Genomic DNA, 20,832 nt, shown 5'->3' on the forward strand with positions numbered 1-20,832 from the left:
CTAGGCACATCCTGGCTCTATAGCTCTATACTTGAGGCATTGATATGGTTTTGAGCTTGAAAAAACCTAATAGTACACTTTGTTAATGATGACATATCACAGGTTGGAATAAAGAAAAAAACACTCACTCACATATCACCCTAATGTGTAAGCTTTGCAATGCTGCCATTAAAAAATGACATCAGTTGTGGAGGCATGGTGACATAACAATCGATGCTGCTCTCCACTGACGGTTATTACAGTTTTATTTTATAAGACATATTAACTATATCTCTCATGGATCAACAGTTCTGTGGGTCAGCAGTCAAAGCTAATCAATGTGGAATATATATCCAGTCTTTTTTTTTTTTTCTACTATAAGTGAAGACCCATTATCCTATATCAACATGCCATGTCAATATCCTTTTGTGAAACCCTGCATCAAACTATAATTGTTCCATTATGCATGAGAGCATTTATTAAAAACTGTCAGAGGTGCCATCTCGTTGCATAGGTCCATAATTGAAATCTGTTTGTTTGAGGTGGCATGCTGTGACAACTCCCACTCGTCCGCTCTTGTGTGCAAGTGAAGAGAAAAGACGAGAGATTAAAGTGGCTTTTAAAACACTGCAAGTTTGAATAAATTGTCATTTAAAGAAAAGCAGCACTGAGCTCCTGATGCTAGTCTTAAAAACAATGTCCCCATGATTGTGTGACAATTACGATGGGTTCACACTTTGTTTCTGTATCGTCTACTACTCTTCCTACATGTATGTTTACTGGTGCTTCATTCTGTTTTTCAGCTGAAGACACTGATTTATTCATTTATTTCAGTTTCTCTATTTTAATTTTAATTTTTTATTCTATTCTCAGAATATATAAAAGGAACCAGCAATAAATTAAAAGAAAATGTTAAATATCTACTTACCACTCCATTAACTTCCCCATTATTTCCAATTCTGATAGGTAATGACGCACTTTCTTAATGCATCTATGTTTGAATTAATTACAGAAGTGGAACCAAAGTGGCTGACAAAAAGGCTTTACCTTAAGTACTCAATAGTATTTTTGATATAGCTCTACCTGCATTTATACCATTGCTTAGTCATTTCCTCCAAGTGAGGGAGCATGTTCAATTATCAAAAGAGCACAACATTTAGCAAAAATAAAGTACTGATGTTTTGCTGTGGGTGTATTGCAATATGGTAAAATTACACACCATTATCCATACACCATAGTCTAGTTTATTGTTTTTATAATAACAAACTAAAGTCCAAAGAATGGATATGAAACTGTTGAGCAGGTTTGCTTGTTTTCTAGGGGTTTTGGCTGCTTTTTCTGAAAGGTTTTAAATGACACCATAGACATTTGTGGTGTATCCCTCTGACATCTACAGCCAGGGGACAGTTAGTTTAGCATTAAAGACTAGAAGCACAGACAACAGCTAGCCTGGCTCACTCCAAAGTTAAAAAAATCCACCTACCGGCGCCTCTAAAGATCGGTAATTAACACATTGTATCTTGTTGATTTAATTTTACTTTTGAAGAGAGCCAGACTAGCTGTCTCTCTCCGCTTCAATTTAGAAGAAGAATGTATGATAATCTAAGATAATCATCTCCTGGCTGTAGCTTCATATTTACCATACCGACTTAAAAGAGTGGTATCTATCTTATCATCTACTGACAAGACAAGAAAGCCAATTAGTATATTTCCCAAAAGTCAAGAGAGCAGCTACCAAATGAGATGAGTGAACCTGTCTCGCATATTAAACAGACAAAAGTGCAAACAGAATGATAAAAGTTCTTTCCCTCCTAGATTAGTGGCATCCTCATAACATTGTCAGATTTGTACAGGAGTTTTACGGTATCTGCACACATGTCACAGGCACTGACTACACAGACATAATCTGACCAACATGTTGCTGAGCAATGGTTATTTTGCAATAAATAAGAAATGCTTTTTTCACAGCCCACACTGCTGAAACCTTGTGACTCATCTCCAAAATGTCACGTCTTTCGGGGTGTGATGAGTTTCAATTGATTCTGCCTTGAAGAGCTAATCGAAGGCCATGTTTTCTGCTCCTCACAGATGTGCCGGGATACTCTTCAGTTTACTGAGAAGCCCAATGGGGTAGCTAAAAATGTTAGCCTGAAGAAGTCCCACGACAAAGGTAGATGATTTTCTCAACTTTCAACCCCATCACACTCTACGCTTTAGAGTAGTATTTCTTACATAACTATTTTTGATAACTCTATAATGATACCAGGTAATAATCAGCCATGCAAAGAGAAAGCTTATAGACTGCTGGGGCTATGAAGCCCTCCCACAGCAGAATAGGAAGAATATAATACCGAAACTACCGACATTTTTTAACCATAGCATTACAAAAAAGTCTGTTAAAGTCCACCCAGTCTCCCTAAACAGACAGATAACAGTGTGTTTTTCTGTGCTGGTCACACTCGGTCAGTATGTGTCAGAGTTAATGTAACGCAGCACCAAGGCCTCTGTCTGTTGATGCTGTATCTCACCCTCTCTCACCTCATCGCATCTATGGATGATGATCAGGACTCCTCATTTCAGGATGTCAGGGTCTTGCTTTAGGGTGTGCTAAGTGCCCACATGCCCACTACAGAGCACAAAATGAATCATGTGCATTAGGAGTGTCTCTGGGAGCCACAGTTCACTTCAGATGTGATAAATGTGATGTCATGTCACCAAAAGAAGACAATTTATTTGGAATAATATAACACTATCATTACCATGTTAATTTGTAGCGCTTAAGTGAAAATTGACCAGAATTTCCTGTGAAAAAGTGCCTTTTGTGCACAATTAAAATGCTGAATGTGTCTTAGTCTATCAACATTAGTCTGTCATGTATTTATATCCGGGTGTATCTGCATGCTATACAGGAACATCTGCAGTCTTCAAAGTCTAAGTAGGAACTAGAAAAAGCAGAGGAAAGTTGCTAAAATGTTCATCAAGCTTTCAACCATTTTTGTTTAACTGCTAATTCCTGTATCAAAACATGTTGACATACGTTTATTACTATTAAAGTTTATTCTAATGAGGGGAAGCAACTGAAATAAAAAGAGCATCCCAAAAATAGCATTCAGCACATACTGTAGCAAAGCCACAGGACTGAAAAAGCAAGGAATAGTCAGATGTCACTAAAAATCATCATCACTTTTACGATTTGTCTTCAGGCTTCACCACGCATCCCTTTTGAAAAAGTGATAACTTATTTTCCAAAAATCATTTCAAGGATCATTTGTATCGTGCTGTGTTGAGTCACGCTGTGTCTCACAGCCCTCTCTGTGATAACTGTTCTGTGTTTTAAAGCAGCTTTTCTCATACATCTTTGTCAGCCTGTGAAACACAGACAGTAGAGTTAACTGAGGATAACATTAAGACAGAAACAGCAAGGGGAGGTTTAAGTGAGGTTAGGTGAGATGCGCTAATGGTAAAATATAGAAATAGGAGCAGGATCATCATGTTTAGCCATTAGCGCTCCCTTTTGTCTAAACAAAGGACAAATGGAAATCAATAGTGCTATAGATGAGACAAAGGTGGAAAAAACTAAAGCTGTGCTTTAGTGCCGAGGTAATGATGTCACTAAGTGGATCATGGTTGTTGCACTTGTTCCCTGAGCCACTTCACAGTTTCTGTTGTTTTCCACAGCAGATGAGCATCAAATGATCAAGCTGAAGTGTTTGTGTTTGGATGGACATTCATTGTTGTTAATTGCCAACAGATACAAAAAAAAGGTCCCCATTTGGTGCATTACGTAACTCACACCCAAACAAGGCTTACTACAGCAGCATTACAGCTCACTCCATGTGTCACAGAGAAAGAGGGAGGTCAGAAACTAAGCGCTTTTACTAAAATATTCCCTTATGTTTTACACAGTAAAATGCGGCAGCTGTTGGTCCATTTCGCATCACTCGAAGCGATATGATTAATTTTAAAAGCTCAAATATGTTACTCGTCTGAGCTAAATCAATATTTTACACCATGTTCATCTCGCCCAAAGCAAGTGAGTGAATCATAACTTCAGATTAGGAGCACAGCCTGGAGCAGTTTAACCAATGAGAATGTCATTTTATGGTGTGGTGTTATTTGGACCAATACAAAACATTTAGCTCAAGAAAATCTTCCCAAATATTGTTAGTCTCCATTTTCAACTTTCTTATAATTTACCTGTCTGTGTAGACTGAGGATGGCAGTTAGTTGTCTTTTACTTAGATAGAAACTGAAATGAACCAAACCTTTTATCAAGATTTATAGACCTATTTATTTATATTTATATAAAAAAAAAATGGGGGGGGTTAAAAAGGTTAAAGACCGTGAACACTCAGCACTCAGCAAGAAGAACAAATCATTAGGATGTGTCAATGTACATATTGAGAGTGTGAGAGAGCTAATGTACCGTCACTGATGTACGGTTGTGTGCGTGCGCGCTTTCAGTCTCCACCATATTCAGCAGGGAGTTTGTGTAAAGATAATGATGATGTTTGTATCCTTTACTGTCCATAAACCACCAACTGTAATGTAATAAGCTAATTATAATAGACTATTATCAGCATATGAACACATTTGAAAGTGAAAGTAAAACAGAAATAAAGGCGAAAGCATTAGGCAACCGAACAGCTGCAGCCCAAAGAGAATAAAAGCTGCACAGGGGGGATAGAAAAACAAGATTAAGGCATTTCCTCTTGAGATGCCTTGTGGGCACTGACTGCAAGAGGCTCTTTGTGTGTTTGTGTGAGACATTAGGGGTCTTAATTGAGTTGGGCCGAACAAGGCCAATGACCAGGGCCCAATGACCAGAGCAAAAAAGGTCAGCACTGGAGTTTATTGAGTTGCCGTTTGGAAATGCTACTAAACCCTGCAGGCTTTGACCATTTTCAACAAATCACTTCCGACAGATAAACCGCTCAGCAGCTATATGGGGAAGCATAACATTTACTTAGAAGCCATGAGGTTGTAGGTTCAAGCATCAGTGCGCGAGTTAAGAGACCGTTGTTCAACACTTAGTGAAGCCATACTCAACATGTGACGTTACGTGCTTGTGAGCTGTTCGATATGATTCCACTCATGAGCCAGTCTCGCCTTTGTGAAATATCTGATATCATTATTAGTTTAGTGCGGGCATCGCTGAATGGCGGACCGTAGTCCATACCTGGACCAAGGGATGGTTCTATCCGGATGCGTGACCAATTTTTGATAAATGAATGAGGATAGAAACTTCAGAGAGCTTGGATTTTTTCTGACGGTCACAGCTAATCCAGTTAATGCAGCAATAGCTTCACTCAATTGAGCCAATCCAATCAATTGTTTACCGTGCATAGACAGTTCGCTAGAGTACAGCAGCATAAGAGAGATGTCAAAGAGATACCAGCGTGATACAACAAACTGTCCAAAACTGTTTTCACTGGTCTAACCAAAGTAGTATTACATACCTTCAAAAGTCTTTTTTCCTTTTACTTGAAATGTAGACCTTAAATTCATTGTGCCAGGATTAACTGTATGTATCGTACAGATAGCTATTTGTTTTCCAAGCAAGCGCCATACAAGTATGTATGTTAAAAGTATCCTACTTTGAAAATTCACAATAAATATTGTTGGAATCATATGGAAATGCACATTGTTGGTAGACTTTGGGATGCAAATCAAACAAGGATAGGGGATTTTAGTAGCTGGACCTCTTTGAATTTGAATTGAATACCCCAGGCATAGTGTTTTTAAAGGCAAATAAAGACATTTACCCTACAAATGACTCATTTCTGTGTCCTTTATGCTCTCTGTTGCTCTGCCAGACACTACCTGGAGAACATGTGCTGCAGTAATCTAATTCATTGCTGTGCACCACACAGAATGAGAATTGATTGAAAAATGACGAAAATAGTGGCATGAATAACATCATGTAGTGCGGACAACAAGGACAATTGGCAGATCGATAGATTTTTTTTGTGACTACATGTTGGATGAATTAGTCTTGGGCAACACAGCGCATGATGCGGAGGTGGAAAGTTGTATGTATAAACATTTAAGAAGTGATATTGCTTCAGTTCAGTGAATTATGTTCAAGTTGTCTGACAATTGACATTTTGTGTAACGAATTTGCACAAGGTAATCCACCATCTTTGCTGCAGTTCGAGACTAATTATTTAAAAGAAATTGTGAGCATGCAATGACATTAGGTATTTATTTTATGTTTCAATTGTGGATTTTACTGATGTAATAGCTTTGTTGCAGTCAGAGTTGACAATATAGCTTGAGGCTTTATGGGCCCATATAATTATATAAACCATGGATATTGTATCAAACTGACTAACTTTGTTTTTCCTCTGCTTCAGGTTGAGGGAAATGTTATTGTAAATTGTGCCTATAGACTGGAGTGTGGCTTAAAATGTTGACTTAAGGTGCTCCCCCCTTATCCTATTAAAAACCGCAGGAGTGAAGTAAATGGTCAAGTTATAGTCATTGGACATCAGATGCTACACACTGAACAAACAAAGTATTTAATGTTCTCTGAGAATTATTAATGCGCTTTGTGGCAGGTATTTCCTTTCTGGACTCAAAGTTCTGTTGTCTGAAAAGTTGAAAAATACTCTCATGGTTCCTGCATAATTAATGAAATTTAGTCAGGGATCAGTGATGAAGTACCAAAAAAAACATGGGGGAAAATTACCTTGCATGAATAATGAAACAGATTGAGTTATTTGAATTTGTTTTCTGACAAGTATAAGATTGTCAAAGCAAATCAGTTTGATTTGCAAGCACCAGTTACTTATTCAGAAGATGTAATTTTCTTAGAGGCGAAAGGGAGAAGGAAATTTCCGATAATTGAACCAGTACAAAGAACAGAACTGAATTGCCTCGGATCTTTATACACTACCTCTACAGACTTTGTTCTTTGAACCCAGTGTACCCGTAAATCTGAAAACAGCAGCTTGTCTATAATGGTAGGTGAACAGGTAGGTGAACAGTAGGAAGTTTAAATGCTTACTGTATAGGAAGATGTAGATGGCAGAGCTGTTTTTAAGTCTTTTATGGAAAAACAGGCAAGTCTCAAGTCAGTACAGACGTTTAAGTTCAAGTCTTGTCAAAGCAAGTTGCCTATCAAGTTTCAAAACGTGCGAGTGAGTCTCAAGTCAAATCTTGTCAAAGTGAACCCCAAGTTAAGTCTGTAGACTTGTCAAAGCCAGTCTCACATTAAAGTGCTCATATTATGCTCATTTTCAGGTTTATAATTGTATTTAGAGGTTATATCAGAATAGGTTTACATGGTTTTATTTTCAAAAACACCATATTTTTGTTGTACTACAAATTGCTGCAGCTCCTCTTTTCACCCTGTGTGTTGAGCTCTCTGTTTTAGCTACAGAGTGAGGCATCCCACTTCTGTTCCATCTTTGTTGGGAGTCGCACATGCACAGTACCTAGGTAAGCACTGCTAGCTAATCAGAAGCAGAGTGTGAGGGCGTGCCACGTGTGTTACAAAGTGACGCACGTTTGTCACGGAAGTAAAGGCTGGACTACAGTAGAGCTGTTTGGAGCAGTTTGTGAACAGTGTTTTCTGTTGGAGATGGTAAGTCCCTTTGGGTTGGACTTTGGGCTTTTTCACTTTTGAAGCCTATTACATGCACATAAAAAAGATATATAACACAATAAAGGAAAGGGGAAACGCCAAAAAGCAGAGGAACACTTTAAGTCTCAATAGACTTATATTTAAACTTAAAGCTATAGTGCGTAGTTTCTGTCGCCCCCATGAGGAATTCTAAGTAATGACAACAAAACTGTTGGCGCGTCCACATGATACGAGCCTTACGTGATTGTGCATGCACCCCCACCCCTCCTCCACGCAGTTGCTAGTAGCCAAGGAGGGCACGGAGGATTAAAAAAAACATGATGTACTCTTTTATTTATTTGATTAGGACAATGCACATTAATCAATATTTCTGTAAATGCGCCAGTGTTAGCCAGTTGGCTAATTTTCAACTGTAGTCCTAGTTGCATGCATGTCTTTATGGTGGGAAGAAACCGGAGCACCCGGAGGAGAGCGGGGAGAACACAGAAAGGCCCGGGACGACCTAGGTTCAAAAAGTTGCGCTCTAAAACTTTAATGCAGGCCTTGCACATGGCAATCCAAGGCCTGCCTGCTCTTTATTTGTTCTGGGATTTTTGCAGATCAAGTCTCAATGAAGTTAAATCTGACTTAAGTCTGAGTGTCAAGTCTACAGTACTGGTAGACAGACAGTAGTCCTGAATGAGACCTGTGTTGTATTCACTGTTAGCTGGGGAGATTAAAACTTTTCTTTGCATACAAATGAGGTACTGCAATTACACACAAGCTGTCTGTGGATTTGCATTGCATTTTCTTGATTAACATTCATTTATTCAAATCAATATCCAACCACAGAGACAGCCAATTATGCTTTATTCCTCCGCTCTTTTTGGTTAAATGTTATGAGTAAATTAGTTTCCAAGAAATTGCAAGAATCGCTAGCCTGTGGATTTTGTCCAGGTCAGTGAAGTTTATGTCCATAGTGCGAGTGACTGTGTGACAACTCAATGCAAATCATCTTTGCTCTGATAGCTGGCAGACTTATACATCACCATCTTGAAAATATGTAGATTAATATGTGTGAAAGCTTTTAATTTGGATCTTCTTCAGCCTGATCTGTAACACACTGTGAAAATAATGTGCACTGTGTTTCTCTTCAAAAGCTTTCACACTGCCAAGCTGGGGCTCCCAGATCCTTTCCTGAAAATATGTTTTGGTTGCAGATACAAACTGAGTCTCTGCTTGCCAGCACTGGTCCCGTGGCAACGTCCATACAAGCTCTGCAGCCAAGGCACAACTACTGTAAACCAGAGGTTCTCAAAGTTTAGTAGCCTGACAAGCCAGACCCAACAACTTACCATTGGCAGGGCTCAATCCAAGGGGCGGGATAAACGGTTGTCTGTCAAATTCCCACTGCACGCAATAGGATCGCGCTACAACCAACCAGAGCAACGAAGAAGGTAGCGGAGCTAGTTGATTGATTAAACTTTTGCCGTATCCGATCGGCAAAACTCCGAACACATCTTATTTTTTTAAGAATGACTTCAGTGCCGTTCTTTGTTCTTTTCTCAAAGAAAAGCTTAACTCCAAGTCTTCCAGAGTCAAAGCTAATTCTAAAGACTGCTGTTTGCCAGCAGCAGCAGCCATAAGCCCGCCCACCGACTCTATACACGATGTGATTGGCCCGGCCAGAGTTTGTTTTTTCCAGCTCGCAAGCCAACAGAGAGTTGCTAGACTGACCCTGGCTGCAAATTACATTTGCTGCCGCTAGGGTGCGTCTAGATGTCTTGGCTCAAAGTTTGGATGACTGAGTGACAATTCAGAGAGCCAGCATATGATTGAGGGTCGCCCAGGAAAAGTGCACACATAAAACAAAATAATTTTTTTCATCTCCACATTAATTTGCTGAGTTGTCAACCGACAAATTGCTAACATTTGCTAATAGCCTAGCATTGATGACAGGACGTAATTCCAGCGTCACTCGTGAGGGGCCACTAATTAATAAGAGTAAGACAAGAGCTAGTCAATAAGTTTATAAGGTAACAGCTACAGTGCAAGAAATAAAAAAACGTAAGTAGATGTAAAGTGAGATTAATATACTGTATACTATACTGACTTTTTGACATTTCTTATGGCATACTATACTATGACTTTTTTATGACATTTTCTATGGCAAACTGACTTTTTTAAACATTTTTTATAACATATTATACTATGACTTTTTTATGACATTTTTTATGACATACTGTACTGACTTTTATGACATTTTTTTATGGCAAACTATACTATGACTTTTTTATGACATTGTTTATGGCATACTATACTATGACTTTTTGGACATTGTTTATGGCATACTAGACTATGACTTTTTTATATTTTATGACATACCATACAATGATTTTTTTGAAATTTTTTCATAACATACTATACTATGACTTTTTATTTCATTTTTTTTAATAGCAAACTGACTTTTTTAATATTTTTATGACGTAAGGCAAGGCAGCTTTATTTGTATAGCACATTTCAGCAACAGGGCAATTCAAAGTGCTTTACATAAAACATCAAAGTGCAGGTAAAAATGATTAAAAATTTTTTTTTTTTAAACATTTCTCCACCCACAGGTCCTTTTGGCTCCGGTTACTTGGTGTTTTCGTTACCCATTACAAGATTGCTACTTTTCACTACGATGTAGCCGTCGCTACAAAGCTTAGCTTAATCTTGGTAAACCTTGCTAAATCCGGGACAGTTCACAGTCTGTCTCTTGATAAGTTCACAGAAATATCTGACAAGTTCACAGACGTTGTCTTTCTTATTGACCTAGTTCACAGACTAAATCTGACCAGTTCACAGACGTGGTCCTTGTATGGATAATCTATTGTCACACCCGTGTTTTTTGAGTTCTAATCTATGTTACACCCGCGTTGGAGAAATTCTCAGAAATATGTCCGTTATCTGTTCAAAAATACCACTAGATAAAGACAAGAATAAAAGTTACAGTGCAGTATAAGAAATTAAACATTAAAGAGCAGTTATAGAATGTCATACAGTGTTATCAATGCAACTTCAGTATAACAAATTAACAGTTATTTAAAGACTTCAAAAAGATAGGTCTTTAGCTTTGATTGATAAAATTGATAATTGATAAAAAGATTTTAAAATTGATAAAAGAACTGAGAGTTGCTGCGGACCTGCAGTTTTCTGGGAGTTTGTTCCAGGTATGTGGAGTGTAAAAACTGAATGCTGCTTCCCCCTGTTTAGTTCTGACTCTGGGGACAACAATCAGACCTGTCCCAGATGACCTGAGAGGTCTGGGTGGGTCATAGTGTAGCAGCAGATCAGAAATGTATTTTGGCCCTTAACCGTTTAGTGATTTATAAACCAGCAAAAGTATTTTGAAATCAATTCTTTGAGGCACTGGAAGCCAGTGTAGAGACTTCAGTACTGGAGTAATGTGATCCACTTTCTTGGTCTTAATGAGGACTCGAGCAGCAGTGTTCTGAATCAGCTGCAGCTGTCTGATTGATTTTTTTTTAGGGAGACCTGTAAAGACACCGTTACAGTAGTCAAGTCTACTGAAGATAAAAGCATGGACAAGTTCTTCCAAATCCTGCTGAGACCTAAGTCCTTTAACCCTTGATATATTTTCAAGGTTGTAATAGGCTGACTTTGTAATTGTCTTAATGTGGCTGTTAAAATTCAGGTCTGAGTCCATGACTACACCAAGATTTCTGGCTTTGTCTTTTGTTTTTAACATTGTCGTTTGAAGCTGAGTGCTGACTTTTAATCGTTCCACTTTTGCTCCAAAAACAACCACCTCAGTTTTTTCGTCATTTAATTTAATAAAATTCTGGCACATCCAGTCGTTAATTTGTTCAATGCACTTATTCAGTTTTTGTATTGGACTATAGTCCCCTGGCGATAAGGTTATATAAATTTGTGTGTCATCCGCATAACTATGGTAACTTATTTTATTGTTTTCCATAATTTGAGCCAGTGTAAGCATGTAGATGTTAAACAGGAGAGGCCCCAGAACTGAGCCTTTGGGAACTCCGCACGTCATATTTGTTAATCTTTTCATCTAGATGTATAATTCCCTATAGACACAAAGTAGTCCCTATTCTTTAAATAAGACTCAAACCAGTTGAAACCATGGTCGACCGTATCAAATGCAGCTCTAAGATCAAGTAATACTAAGACTGAAATTTTGCCATTATCTGTGTTTAAGTGGATGTCATTAAATACTTTAACAAGAGCTGTCTCAGTGCTGTGGTGTGGTCGCAAACCCGACTGGAAGGCATCAAAACTGTTGTTTAGTGACAGGAAAAGGTTGAGTTGTTGAGAAACCGCTTTCTCAATGATTTTACTTAAAAATGGAAGGTTTGATATCGGCCTATAGTTGCTCATTAGTGACGTGTCTAGATTATTCTTTTTTACGAGTGGCTTAATGACTGCAGTTTTCAGGGCCTGTGGGAAGATACCTGAGAGAAGAGACGTGTTTACAATCTGTAGAAGCCAAACAATTCGAAACATTTTTGAAAAGGCATGGTAGAATATCAAGACAGTAAGAGGAGGTTTTCAGATGTTGTATAATGTCCTCCAGGTTTTTACGGTTAATCATATGAAATTGGGTCATATTGGAATTTGTTTTGCCTGGACACTGTGACAACATATACCCTGTACTCGATATGGAAGCACTGACTGTCTAATTATAGATAGATATAGATATATAGATATAGTAGACAGTCAGATTAAAAATAATCTGAATTTTGTCTTTGAAGAAGGTGGCAAATTCATTGCAGGATTTGGTGGATAAAAGTTCAAATGACCATTGTCAGTTCTTTACAACCTATAAAATGTTTTGAAACTCTGTTGTGCATTAACATTTGGAACAGTGCATTTTGAGTTTTTTATTTTTGAAAAAAATACTGTTTTCAATGAAATTCGACTTATACCCTAACGGTTGGTGACTTGAAAATTATACTGTCATTTGCATTGACTATTTAGGAAAATCTGTGTAAAATATCATTTGCATAATAATTTGGAACACAGTATATTATAATATGATGTTTTTGTCACTTTATTCGACATACAATGACGTTTTTGTGCCTTTTTACGACATACTATACTATATGACTTTTGTTTTTAATTTTGTGACGTACTATACTATGATTTTATAACATTTTGAGGACATACTATACTATGGCTTTTTTATGACTTTTTTATGGCAAACTATATTATGACATTTTTATGTTTAATGACGTATTATACTATGGCTTTTTAATGTAATTTTTTATGACTTACTATACTATGAGGTTTTTGTGCACATTTTCGACATACTATACTATGACTTTTTCGACATACTATACTATGACTTTTTATGATTATAGACATACTATAGTATAACGTTTTTGTGACTATTTTCGACATACTATGACTTTTTTTCAACATGATATACTATGTTTTTGTGACTTTTATCGACATACTATACTATGACCTTTTTGTGCCTTTTTCAACATGCTATACTATGATTTTTTTCAACATACTATACTATGACATTTTATGAGTTTTTAGACATACTGTACTATGACGTTTTTGTGACTATTTTCGACATACTATACGATTACTTTTTTTCGACATACTATGACGTATTTGTGACTTTTTTTGCTATACTATACTATGACGTTTTTGTTACTTTTTTAGAAATACTCAGTTTTTTTGACATATTCTACTATGACGTTTTTATGTCATTTTTTCGACATACTCTAGTATGACAATTTTATGACTTTTTTGACATACTAGACCAGTGGTTCCCAACCTTTTTTCCTTGGCGCCCCCCCCTACTTATGTCTAAGAAAAGCTGAGCCCCCCCTCCGAAACCGAAGTTGAGGTAACTCTCGAGATAGAGCCTTACTGTCTTTTTTGATACAGAGGAGTTATCAGCACTTTTACGTTTCTCCACTATGTTTCATTAATAAAATAGTGATGCCGTGACGGCAAGAAAAATGAGGATGATAGCAGCTAGCAGCTGACCTGATGACAGTAAGGGCCACAGGTTAAGAGGTCCCGGAGGTTTGGCCTAATAAGTAGCCTGCCTACAATTTTAAGCAAAAGACTTGCGCACCCCCTGTGATCTTTGCCGCCCCCCTGAGGGGTCCCCAGACCCCAGGTTGGGAACCATTGTACTAGAATATGACGTTTTTTGACATATTCTACTATGACTTTTTCGACACACTATACTATGACGTTTTTTGTGCATTTTTTCTACATAATATACTATGACTTTTTTTCTACATAATATACTATGACGTTTTTATGCTTTTTTTTCCAACATACTGTACTATGACTTTTTTGTGCATTTTTTCAACATACTATACTATGTTTTTTGTGCATTTTTTCGAGATACTATACTATAGACGTTTTTGTGACTTTTTTCATGGCATACTATACTTTTTTTATATTTCTTATGGCATCAGTATTAGAATACTTTATTGATCCCCTCAGGGAAATTTTTCAGATGCAGTTGCTCTGAGTCAAATTAAAGCTGAAAATAAGAAAAGAGCTGGACTTTTTAAAAATATTTTTATGACATACATGTTTTATGGTATACTATGACTTGTTATATTTCTTATGGCATCATCATACTATACTATGATTATTTTATAGCATTTGTTATGGCACTTTCTCATGACATGCTATACTATAACTTTAGTCTTTTTTTTTTTTACAAATCTATAATGGCAGAGTGGCATACTCCATAGGTCAAAGGTTCAAAAGGTTTTATATATTTTGATAATGTGATCAGTGCTAATTGCCTTCATACTGTACATCAGTCTACATTAAAATGCTTAGTGTTAAATGAAAACAAACAAAACAATTGTAAGGCTGCTTTATGTAATATTATACCAAACTGGTTTACAACTGTACATGGGGGGGAAAGTCCTATATATGATCTACTGTAGCTCTAGAAAAACCTGAACGTGCACATTAAAGCAGTAGTCATAAATAATTTACAAGAAAATATTATCACAAGAAGAAAAATTAGCGCCTTAGGAAGTAGGCACTGTCCGTTAATTCTTTCCATACATCTTTCCTGTACATACATAGCCTTTACATGTATATTTTATATCAATCCACATCACCTAAATGGAAAAAATGTATTTACAGATATCAAAAGTATAATTCAAAGTATGAGACTAAAACAATATTTTGACTAAAATGGGCTCCTTAAATAGCTCTACAAAAGGCATACTAAATACTTTTTTCCAAAATTGCAGTTTTAGTAAAAATGCTTATGTTACACACACAATAATAAAAGTATTTTAACCACTTTAGTGAGTAAAAAAAAAAAAGAAAACTTCAAACTTCTTTTAAAATTCATAATTTTGAACGATGGCAATGAGTCAGTTCTGGGATACATTTGTTGTTGCAGAGTGATTGTTGCATTATTTATGAGGACTTTCCAGAGTAAATCCTATTTTATATGAACCGTAAAGCAATAAAACAATAGCAGCATTGAGATTCTGTTCACATGATAAACACCAATCCATTAGTTACACCCAGGCAACAAAGTCACCATGCACAATGTGGAAGTATTATGCAGAAGCACTGATTATACTGTTCTTTATTTGTACAATTTATTTTAAACATTGAGCCTGAAATTCGCAGCATTCTGAGTAAGACTGGATAGGAAGTTCCCCAACTATGAATATGATAAAAAGTGAGTTTTGTGCAACTACATGTGGAATTACTGATGTGGTTTTCGCTGAGAAATAAATGTGTGAACTCCTTGTGAGAATAAACATGTCTGCTTCCTCTCATGCCTTGTTCTCCCAAACAAGGACAAAAACAGCATTTATTATTAGGGATGGTCTGAGTGGGCTGTAAAATGCCTCTGCTCTGGGGGGGGTTTATCAGGGCCAGTGACTCAGCTCAGGACTGGCACATCTTCCTACAAGTTAGCCTGAGGCTCCGGCACTGACATAATGCCATTTAATGAGATGACCAAGTCTGAAATGTTGCTCCTGATCCTGTGCAAAAACCTTTCTGAGGAGGCTCCATTTTCAAGTGGCTTTGTGATTACAGAAGCAAGTCTGAAATGGACATTGGGGTAAACAACATTTTCTGGGATTTGTTTGTGTAGACTGGATGAAGTGACTGAAAACTCCTTCAGAGAGACGTTTCCTTCTAACTTCAGAGTTAGAAGGAAACAGTTTAGTGATGAAGAAATCAGTGTAGCATCCCCTTTCTTCTCAGCTCCAGAGAGTGCAGGCCCTCCTGCCGACCCAGGGCATGCTGGGTGCCGACTTTGTGGGCCGTCTCTGTGGCGGTGATGTCGATCTGGGCGTACTTGGTGGAGCCCTTTCCTGTCAAGACACCAAAACAGACCTTCTTTAAACCTGAGGTAAGTCATATAACTAACTAATATTTTGATATTCAACACTTGGCTTGTTATGACAAAGCCAGCTGCTTTTGGTAGCAAATAGAGCTGAAACGATTAGTGGATTGACAGAAAAGTATAGGTATATTTTCAAAGCAAATCTGGCTCCATCATAGAGCAGGGCTCAACATTAACTTTTCGAGGCACTTGTCCTTTGGACAAGTACATTTACGTTTCACTTGTCCGGGTAAAGATTTATCATTTTATAATTATTAGTTTTTTTGTGTTTTGCTAATGCAGAATTCGAACAAACCGTTGAAGGCATCCAAACACTATCAACATTAATAAAATTCGGTAGAAACAAACGTGTCCCGGTAATGAGTGGCACATAACGTGAAGTAACATGGCATTTTATTTAGTTTGAGTTTTAACTTGTCCAGTGGGGCAAGTCAATTTCTCTTCCACTTGCTCTGCAAAAAAATCCAATTGACCCGGACAATGTCGAGCCCTGATAGAGCAATATTATAAAACTACATATTAATTAATCACTGCCTCTCTACCACAAACTCAAGCCTAACAACCTCCTGTATGTAACAAAGGGACATAAAAAAAAGTCTGCTGCATTGTAGTAACCTGACGCACCAGATGGTTTTGTTACACAGAACCATCTGAGAAGCAGTCACAGGAAACGGTGTGGAAAGGGCGGGCACTTTAGCAGTTTCCCCGTGTCTTTATGCTAAGCGAATTGGCTGAAGCGTCATATTTAGCATACAGACATGAGAACAGTATTCATTTTCACATAAGCAAATAAGCATTTTTCCAAAATGTTGAATTAATCTTTTATTCTTCATGTGGATAATCAGTTACTTGTTTTTAGTAATACAAAATAAAAATCACAGGTTCTAGCATCTCAGTTATGAATGAATATTTGCTTTAGCAGTCTTCTATAATAGTAAACTGAATGTTTTGGGGTTTTGGATTCAGGATACAGTCTCATAAAATTGAGGAAATCACAACCAGCTCCTAACAACACTTCAATAGTCCCTGGAGGAGTATCCCATTTGAGCCAGTGAATTCACAGCTGTGATCTGAATGCCCTTTGACCTCTTTCAGTGGCGAGATAAGTGACAGATTAATGAGGCCGCGTGCCGGAATATTAACTGTATTGCTGCTATCATATGTTAACCTCTTTCATGTCAGAGCCATGTCAATTACAGCTCACTAGGGCGTCTCCGATGACAAGGACTCAGCTGTCTTTCAGTGAGACATGAAATACGCTCAGTCATTAACTCATCATTTTTCTACAATCATTTTTCATCCTCACATTGATATCCTGATTAGTTTTAAGTTGGCTCTTTCACATCTGTCTGCAGGATTTGAACATTTTGTTTAACTACAGCTTTTCCACACAGATGCATAGATCAGAAACATGAGCACAAATGAGAAAACCTTGTACACGGTGTGAACAAAGATGAGAACATAAGGGCAAGACTGGGTTTTCTTTTGAATTCAAACCTTTGCATTAAAAAAACAGCTTACATCTAATCCAATAAACATCCTCATCAGAAATGAATCTTTCATGATTTTCTGATTTGATTTGAGAAAATTGACTGGATCTAAAAACACATTCATGATTTTCAAACTTATGATGATGATAATTGGCATTTACAGCATGTCTATTTGGGCAGTGCTTTAGTACATGAATGCACCGATTTATACAGTCGGACAGTGCATTAATAGCAGGATTTATTAATGGTTTCTAATAATAGCAAAGGACTTTTGTGCATCTGCTCAAGTATATAAAATATGGCAGAATATTATCAGTTAAAACAGGATAAATGCAATGTCATTGACACTACTGTAATATAACAACCACCCTCTAGTGCTGTACTTGTGCCTACACTACCTGAGTTTCAGTAGTGAATCTTTAAAGTGACAAAGATTATCTGATGTGTCTTGTTGCACGACAGTAACAGTGGATTTTTCTCTACAGGTGGAGTTTGCCACCCTGAATATTCAATATGTCTGAATGAGGTAAAAAACCAGTATTGCTTTAGAGAGAAGCTGTTTGTAAATCAGAACTTTTACTTGTTAAACGTTATGCATGCCTTACTCTGAGGAGGGGGGTGTGCGACAGTCCCTCGGGGGCCCTGACCTGGCTCCTGCAACTCCAGCTCCATGTAGTTCAGCTGCTTCTTGGATGTGGGACTAACAGGAATATTTACATACGTCACACCTTCACTGCGAGGCCTTTCAGGAAGCGGAGCCTCTGGAGGGAAAACGAACACTGCCCCTGTCAATACAAGAGCAACGTGTTAATTAAGCTCGACCAGTTTTGTTTGTTTGTGTCATTTGCTTCTTTTAAAAGGTGTGAACACTTATCAACAGAATCCCAGAAGAGAAGTAGTTCATCTTCTATATACAGTGGCACTCATAAGTTTATGAACCCATGCTAAAGTTGACTAAAAAGAGGAATAAAAAAAAATCATCTTTTGGAAATTGATCATCCCCTTCACCATACCTAGAGATTGGCATGGTTTTATTTCAGTTAGCCTAATAGCTGGTTTGATTTGCATTGAGAGATGATCTTATGGAAAGCACCCCATGCCAATCTGTAGGTATGGTGAAGGGGATGTGATGATGTGGGGCTATTTTAACTCCAAAGGCCAAGGGAACGTTATCAGGATGCATAGCATCCTGGATCCATGAAATAACAGGCCTTTAAAAATAAAAATCTGCCTGCCTCTATGGGAATTTAACATAGGGGTGTACTTACTTATGCTCCCTGTATTTTAAGGAAGAACATTTATTTATTTACAATACATTATTCATTCACAAAGAAAATTGGTGTCCTTAAAGGTTGGATTTTTACTCATTTTTTAAATTGAGGCATTAAGATCAATTTCCAAAAGATGATTTTTTGTATTCCTCTTTTTAGTCAACTTTAGCATGGGTTCATAAACTTATGAGTGCCACTGTACATACTTTATAGCCAAAGACTGATTATACTGCCAAAAAACTCCTTTGTCATCCGAAAAACATTTTAGATGCAGAAAAGAGGCATGCAGTTGCATTTGGATGACTATTTATATAGCCAGTTATTTTACAGTCTTTTGCTCAGGGATTGGCTGTGTTCATTGTAACAAACAATATATCACTATTGTGTCAGTGTGGCCATTTCATGTTTCTAAGTTTTTAGACAACAAAGGCAAAGGAATAGCTTCTACCAGGCTGTGGCTACATAGACAATACAAAGTAGGATACATTTGTTGTTAAAAAGATAAAATAACACCAGCCTTACTCCGACACTTATTTGAAAGGAGGGGATTTGTTTTTTTGTCATTATGACCTCAATTAAAAGATAATAATGAAATCATCAATGATATGGCTGGTGTTATTTTAACAGTCATTATAACCTTCATCAAAAGCCAGAAGATTTTCCCCCTCCAGGGTTAGTAACTCTTGAGGAAACGGTCCTTATCAACAGCCTAATGTTAGAGTCATTTAAATGACAGACGTGCATTAACGTCACTATAGTCTTCTCAACAGTAAGCAGTAGATCTGGGATCAGCAGCTACGCTGGCACACAGTGTACTCGACTCTATTGCTCTTACCCCTGGAGGCTAATTCTACATAATTAGTTGATAGGCCCCTGGGATACATTATAGGATACATTATGGTCATTTTAAGTAATGACTGAGTCAGTAAAACTGTAACCTACCATTTTAATTCTACTATCAGCGCTCAATATCCAATTCATTGAACGTGTGAAAAAAATTCTGGTGCATTTACCGACCCAAATTTCATGTTTTTCTTTATCAAATTATTGCTTAACCAAGTTTTATTTTTTAAGTAAAACCCAAATAGGAGCACCCACAAAACTAAGTTAGCAGCCTAATTTCATTCACATAAAAAAAAAAAAAACTATTTTCAAAATATTTACAAAAGAACAACTTTGCCAATAACACAAAATCCAGAAACCGTTTGCTTTCCAATATTCACAACACCAACAGAGGTACAAATCATTGGCCGATTTCTCCATTTAAAATTGGTGAAACACTTTTAAAAAGTATTTGTGCAATTGGACAATAAGACAAATGTACCAACAACCAAAAAAGCTGTTTAATGGCAACCTAACTACAGCCGAACTTTGAGCTGAACACAAGCAGTATTGTATTAAAGCAACAGAGAACTTTTCCTGCTTCGGTCCCCCTACAGGTTGGAAGCGGAATTGTCCATTACATTACATTGTCCAGTTCATTCGAACTACAGATCCGCTACCTGATCTGGCAAACTTGTATAATGTGATGTAATGGACAATTCCGCTTCCAACCTGTAGGGGGACCAGAGTGGGAAAAGTTATTTAGTGTTGCTTTAAGAGTAAAAACAGCTCATGCTTCAAGAATCTATGCAACTGATTAAATCATGCAGTCAGCAGAAAATGGGTCTCAAGTAACGCTAACCATAAATGTCACCTCAACCCATTTCAACCAAAAAGCTTCTCCTGTCAAAACACAAATTATTGCCACAGTGTTGCCTAAAGTGCATCTATTGTGCTTGATAGATGGTTTCCAGTGAAAACAGGAAGCCCTGTCTGCTTTACCTGTCACAAACCTAAAAGCCACTCATGATAAAGAGGTGCAGAGTCGATGCCGTTTAGCTCAGTGTCTTACTGATAGTTTCAGAACAACCGCATAAAATGTCCTATTTTAAGTTCTGTGAGACCAGCAAAGATAGCTACAACCTTCAAAAACAGGAAGAGAGTACACTCACAGATATTTTATGCATAACCTGAATTCTTCTGTTCTCACAATGAAAAGAGACTAGTAATGGAAAGCAAGATATACTCAATTTGTCCTGCACTGAGATAAAGGAAAACCAAATGGACACACTGCTAAAATGAGTTCACCTA

At 37.3% G+C, this 20,832-nt stretch overlaps 1 protein-coding gene across 1 annotated transcript in view; it reads right to left on the bottom strand.

Moving 5' to 3' along the window:
* Positions 1–14,435: 14,435 nt before the first annotated feature.
* The window catches only part of LOC144534621 (protein Dok-7-like), a 38,815-nt gene continuing 32,418 nt past the window's right edge, over positions 14,436–20,832 (bottom strand). The window contains exons 12-13 of the mRNA XM_078276631.1: positions 18,034–18,213; positions 14,436–15,906 (exon numbers count right to left, since the gene is read on the bottom strand). Coding sequence (XP_078132757.1) covers positions 15,770–15,906; positions 18,034–18,213 — 317 coding nt within the window. The 3' untranslated portion in view covers positions 14,436–15,769. The remainder of the gene's footprint in view (positions 15,907–18,033; positions 18,214–20,832) is intronic.

This window comes from Sander vitreus, chromosome 19 (genome assembly GCF_031162955.1).
Source record: "Sander vitreus isolate 19-12246 chromosome 19, sanVit1, whole genome shotgun sequence".
NCBI classification, from domain to species: Eukaryota; Metazoa; Chordata; class Actinopteri; order Perciformes; family Percidae; genus Sander; species Sander vitreus.